This window comes from Takifugu flavidus, chromosome 15 (genome assembly GCF_003711565.1).
Source record: "Takifugu flavidus isolate HTHZ2018 chromosome 15, ASM371156v2, whole genome shotgun sequence".
In the NCBI taxonomy this organism is placed as follows: Eukaryota; Metazoa; Chordata; class Actinopteri; order Tetraodontiformes; family Tetraodontidae; genus Takifugu; species Takifugu flavidus.
In genome coordinates this window covers 2,096,852-2,102,387 of record NC_079534.1, presented here as the reverse complement: position 1 = coordinate 2,102,387, position 5,536 = coordinate 2,096,852, and the positions used below count along the sequence as shown (strand labels likewise).

The 5,536-nt window shown below is 43.0% G+C and overlaps 1 protein-coding gene across 2 annotated transcripts; it reads right to left on the bottom strand.

Annotated features, from left to right (window-relative positions):
• Positions 1 to 664: 664 nt before the first annotated feature.
• On the bottom strand, positions 665 to 4,909 carry asip2b (agouti signaling protein, nonagouti homolog (mouse) 2b). 2 transcript variants are annotated; one of them, XM_057057488.1, is made up of 4 exons: positions 4,783 to 4,909; positions 4,585 to 4,706; positions 1,956 to 2,029; positions 665 to 1,294 (listed from the first exon to the last, which is right to left on the bottom strand). In XM_057057488.1, exons 2-4 carry the CDS (start codon positions 4,688 to 4,690, stop codon positions 1,127 to 1,129), a joined length of 348 nt encoding a protein of 115 aa, XP_056913468.1. In that variant the 5' UTR covers positions 4,691 to 4,706; positions 4,783 to 4,909; the 3' UTR covers positions 665 to 1,126. The 2 variants fall into 2 exon arrangements, with proteins under 2 accessions (XP_056913468.1, XP_056913469.1); XM_057057489.1 differs by having other exon boundaries at positions 4,585 to 4,709; positions 4,783 to 4,897.
• Between the last annotated feature and the right edge of the window lie 627 nt (positions 4,910 to 5,536).

The following is a 5,536-nucleotide window of genomic DNA, read 5'->3' as shown; positions in this document are numbered from 1 at the left end:
GGTGGTGTCATGTTTTAGTCACTCACTTCCTCTTGTCCTCCTGACTCCTAGAACTCGTTACCTGGGCGTCAAAAATGAGTTTAGACTCCTGTAACAGAACATAACTTCATGTAACTGTTACTGTTCTTAAAGCCAAACCCAGCTGGCCACAGGCAGCTCCTCTGGATAAAGCTTCCCACATGATGGATAGAGCGAATTGCTCGGATCGCTCCCGAAAGAGTTCACCGTGATGATGAAGGCTCGTACTGCCCACGGGGAGTGATCTCAGTATGAGGTGGCCTCTGACAGCAGATACATCATCTGCTGTAGGCAGGAATGCGTACCTCAAGGACAGCACACACTAAATCTTTCATGGCCCCACAGATTCCCTCACAGAATGACAGAATGATTCCAAACATGCTGTAGACAAACGCATTTGTTTATTTAGCTTATTCCACTAAAACTGCCTCCAGATGAAGGAATCGACTGCAAGGAAAAGTTTATTTGAAACGACCTGTAAGACCCCCATCTGCACCTCTCGCTGGCCTCGAGCAACTGCTTTGTTACCCCTGAGTATGATGCACTCAGGAGTCAGAATCCCAGCCTTCAGTCCTCGAACCAGACTTCTGATTTACTCCGACTGTCTTTGTTGGATTTGAAATGACTAAAAACACAACGGACAAAATTAGCTTGCAGCATGTTTATTTAATAGCAAAAATACAAAATTAAAAGTAAGTTCAGCAGTTAAAACTGGTATTGAGGCGTAAATAGAAATTAGTGTTTGGAGATAGTAAGACACAGCAGCAAAGTTTTGTCTATATGTATCAACACACATCTATTAGTTGTACTATTCCTGCTATAAAGCTCAACTAAGATTAGGGTGGCAGAAGCCTATAAACGCTAAAGGGAAAAGAAACAAGTGAAATATAATGTAAATATGATTGTCTTAGCACATTTATGAGTGTTTGGAAGTTTGTGCTTCTCTCCTTTTTCCTCAGTTTCTGATGGAAACCCTTCACTTCTGGCGCCCTTCAGGTTATATTTTTACAGGTTAGGCTGGAAAGTGCTAAAACTCAGATAACGTCTGGTTACAAGTACAGGAGTTGGTGCGTGTGTGTGTGCGAGCGTGCGTGTATTTGTGCGTCGTCTATGTCTTCCTCAGGCACAGGGAGCTCATTTTCCAGCAGTTGCAGATAGTGTTGAACAGGCGACAGTGGCAGGAGGCGCAGGGGTCGCAGCACGGCGTGTACTGGGAGCAGCTCTCCATTAAGCGGCTGCAGCGGCGAATAGGGGTCAAGACTTTTAGCTTGTTCTTCTATTAGAAAGAGAAGAAAGAGCCTCAGGACACAAATCATCCAGAAAAGCTTACATTCAAACTGCAATGGGTCATTCACAGGAGGGGTTGTTGGACAAAGAAGGTGATAAGAGGCCAACCAAGGGTTGATTTCTGCTTCATTTCTGAATGTTGGTACCTAATTAGAGCTTTATTTCTGATGTTTCCTGGATGAGGCACTAATAAAACAATAGCAGTACAGAGATCAGCAGTTCTTTTGAAAACTAGTTTTTATAAACTATATAAATAAATGTCTCGTTCGAGGCTACCAGTCACCGCAGGCGTAACAGCACTCTCTGGCGGATGCACGGAGTATTGCAACGTAAAGTGGGCCCAGATACAGCAGTATTCATATTTTTTATAAATCCAGAAAACATGTAACTGCTCACAGAGGGGAAGGGGGGGGGGGGGGGGCAGTTGCAAACTAAAAGGCACAGGAAGCAGTTAAGCCTCAGGGATCTTTTCTTTCCTTTCCTTTTCTCTCTTCTGCTTTGGTTTTTGTCCAAATCCACATTAAAACACATTCAAACAAATGTGCAATAGACATAGTCACACTGTGCGCTGTGCTGAGCTGAATCCCACCCAAGCATAGCCTTTATACGGGAAAACATGCAATTGTAGAATCCTGTGAGGGTAAACTTACAAGAATATGTTTTTCTCGTGGAAGATAATTCTTTCGCCTCGCAAATAGTCCCCTTGTTTTCCCTTGGCAACAAACTACAGTAGGACACAGAAGAGGATGATTGTTTACATATGAACACAATTCAACATATGACACGTCCATATGATGGATTTGTTTTTGTTGGCGGACACTTCCATTTCCTTGATACGCGTCTGAAAGGGCTGCAGGGTTTTTGTTTCTCAGAAACATCAGCACAGATGGTTGGCTTCAAACTGGATTTCCGTTTACTGTAAATGTGGATTAATGTGGCTTTCGGGATTTCTCCCGAAAGCCACATTAATCAAGAACACACACCGATCTTCTGTCTGTCACACGGTACCCCACTCAGAGCCCCTCGGATCAGGGGGACGATAACCTTTCCCAGCCTGTGTGATAGACCAGAGAGGCTCAAGCGTTGCGAGATAAGGAGGACGATGGAAAACATGACAGCGGGAGCTGATGCAGCCAACCGTCGATCCTGAGATTTCATCTCTGGATTCACGGCACCACAAAGAGCTTAACCAACAAACACATGAACGACGGCGTAATAAGAACAACTTCCTCCCCTAAGAATGAATCAACCCGACTGAATGTCCATACTGAAAACAGGCTAAATCAGGATGACATGTTTGTGTTTCAACAGTATAAATTACCTATCAAAACTCTCCATTCGATGTCTGCAATGTTTCATCGCGACCTAGCGGGACTACAACTGGCTTTTATAATCCAATAACAGTGAAAATACATCATATTTTCCTTTGTAATGTGTCTTTTTATCTTTTCTTTATCCTACAACTGTGATCCTGAAGGTGCAGGCGCTACCAGGTGGAGCTGCAGTTGAACTGAAGGGTCGATCAGCAGCTCTCAGCCTGTCTGCGGGGGGGTTGCCTGTCGTCCCTGTTTTTCTTCTCCACCTAAAAAACACTTTGTTGTTTGAAAACTGTTGAAGTGCCACATGGTGCCAGGGGTGCGTGTATGCTGAGGTGGATCCCATCAGCTCCCCCATGCAGGGAGAGACTCCAGCACCCACTGTGACCCCGATTAGGAACAGAAAGTGGATGGAGGTGTGCTGAAGCTGAATACGTTCCTTTAAATCCTTCCACCGGTTCACTTTCAGGAGATTCTCTTAAATTACGCACAAATAATGTCTCTCACTGACTCTTTTCTGGGTGGAATAGCATTCAAAAATCTAGATCACGCAGCTGTTGCCATCTTGATCGTCTCAAGACGCGACGGCAAAACTCAAAGTTGGCGCAAACGCGGCACCTCGAAGTTTTTGGTCGAAGACGACCAAAAATTTGTGTCACACAAATGACTAAATGTGTCTAAAAAGACATAAAAAAGACATTTTTTCCACCCTTTTTGCCACCCCAATCAGAGGATAAATTGGGTATTATAGTTTGCAGATGTGCACGGCCGCTCGCACGAGGAGCTAAAAACCCCATCAGAGGGTCCAGTTGAGTTAAATCCCGACAGAAACGGGACAGAAGGGTTCGAGAGGTATAGGAGAATTCCATATATGGTAGGGAGCAAACAGGTATTTCTGAGCATTGGGTGGATCTATTTTTAATCTGGTTCAGGTGTGGAATGCAAGACAACTGCAAACTAAGCAGGAACAGAAGAATTGATTAGCAGAAAAATGCATCTTAAAAGCATCTGTTAACAGAATAGAATAGTTTGTCCAACATACTCTATATACAACTGTCAACATGTGGTTCTTTAATTAATTTGATGAGACTTGAGGTGTGATATTTTCAGTTTAACAGTTATCTGTCGCTGATTAGGACTAGATCTAATCAACAATAACCAGATTTGAGCCGTTTCAAATAAAAAATCACCAAAACCTGGTTCTGCTGCCCAGATAACTGTGGTAGGCAACAGCTAAACGCTTCCTCCGGCTCCATTTGTGGCAAATTTTCAAAAAGTCACACTTATTTAATCATATAGAAAAGGCACAATAATCACAAAATAAATGGGATCCATGAAAGTTGCATTAAAATGGCATTTTCACAGATTTCAAAGTTTAGGCTCCAGCTGCCAACAAGGACCAACAGGAAGGAAAAGCACTGAAAATAGAGGACGTGTGTTCTGGCTGCAACGTCCCAAACCAGGTGCTTCACAGGTGTGAGGAGCATTCACCGTTAATAAATAATAGATACGTGACTGTTATCACACCTACTGTATATTAAATCAATTCTTTCAACTGCTGACTGAAGAGAAGAAAGGTAAAGCATTATTCACGTCATAACCTGAACCTCCAAAGTGATTAAAAATACTGAGAATTTTAATATATTAATAGATTTAATACATAAGAAAATTACATTTAATTCATGAATTTAAATCTTTCATGAGATTTCACAATCAGTTACAGTACCCAATATTTGGAATTCATAGTATACTAAATGGTAACTACGGATTTGTACCCCTTCTTTGATTAACTTTAATTACTTTCGTTTCTTCTTAATCAATAAATAAAGACCAAAAACAATGAACATCAAGTGACATTTTATCACGGTATACTCGCACATGCATTGTAGGTTCTTATTTATTTTTTAAAAAAAAATAATAATAAAGCCGAAAATAATATTTTAATCATTTGTGACAGTTTTACCTTTATTGTCTGATTTTCTGGCATCTTTCTTTGCATCCTCCTCCCAGGACAGCGGGAAGAAAAGCAGGAGGAAGCACAGCACGTGTTTACCAGTGGCCTTCCTCATGGCGCCGGCGGGAAATCTGCTAATGACAAGATTAATCACCATTAATTAGAACGAGGCTCGCGAGGCAGCGACAGAAACGGTCCATAACTCACGAGCGTCTCCTCTATGGGTGCGTCTCCCAGCGATATTGCCAGCAGCCTTCAACAGGAGGTGTGCGCGTGTGCGCCGCGCGAGTCAAAGCAACGAGGACGCACCGCCCCGACGTGACGCTGCTCGGTTCCCATGACAACAGTTTCAGAGAACGCGTCAAGGGAAGTACAGCATAGGCTTCCTCTAAATTTAGAGGTCTTTTTTGTAAGGTATGAATGTATGTATAAATTTAGCTTTAGCATCCGAGTGGAACATTTTCTTTCCTTCTCGTGCCAACAATTACGTTTGTGTTTCCAGTCTTTCATGCGGCTGTAAAGTGTTGTCCGTGTACACTAGGAGGCGCCAAATCCACTTCAAAACGAATGGCCCAAGTTTGAGCAACAGGTGGCCGTTAAGCTGCACAAAAACTGAATTTGTTAATATTTGTTGTTGAGCAGGTTGCTGCTGGTGTGACATACAGATCGCCCCAGGAAAGAAACTGTCCAGGCCTGAGCAGAATAATTCGTCATGCCCAAACTATGTCAAGCCAGGAGAAAGTAACTGGACTTGTCAGTTTGAGTGGGCATCCAAAACAGATTTGGTCCTGCCCGTTTCCAGACGTCTGCATAGCTGCCAGCGAGGGAAACAAACAGGCCTTTCGGGACAGTTCCATATGCAAACAAAAGCAGAGGCATAATCAATAAAGGTACCGCTGAGCTTCATTAGGCTGCTCCAGTTTCCCAGGTATGTCAGGAATGGACAGGATCCGTCCAAGCA

What these genes read in the sequence shown, in the direction of transcription:
- asip2b (XM_057057488.1), bottom strand. Translation starts at nt 4,690, where the DNA reads ATGAGGAAGGCCACTGGTAAACACGTGCTGTGCTTCCTCCTGCTTTTC. An exon ending in CAGAAAATCAGACAATAAAG is followed by an intron (nt 2,030 to 4,584) that starts GTAAAACTGTCA and finishes GTCCTACTGTAG; the next exon opens with TTTGTTGCCAAGGGAAAACA. An exon ending in CACGAGAAAAACATATTCTT is followed by an intron (nt 1,295 to 1,955) that starts GTAAGTTTACCC and finishes TCTTTCTAATAG; the next exon opens with AAGAACAAGCTAAAAGTCTT.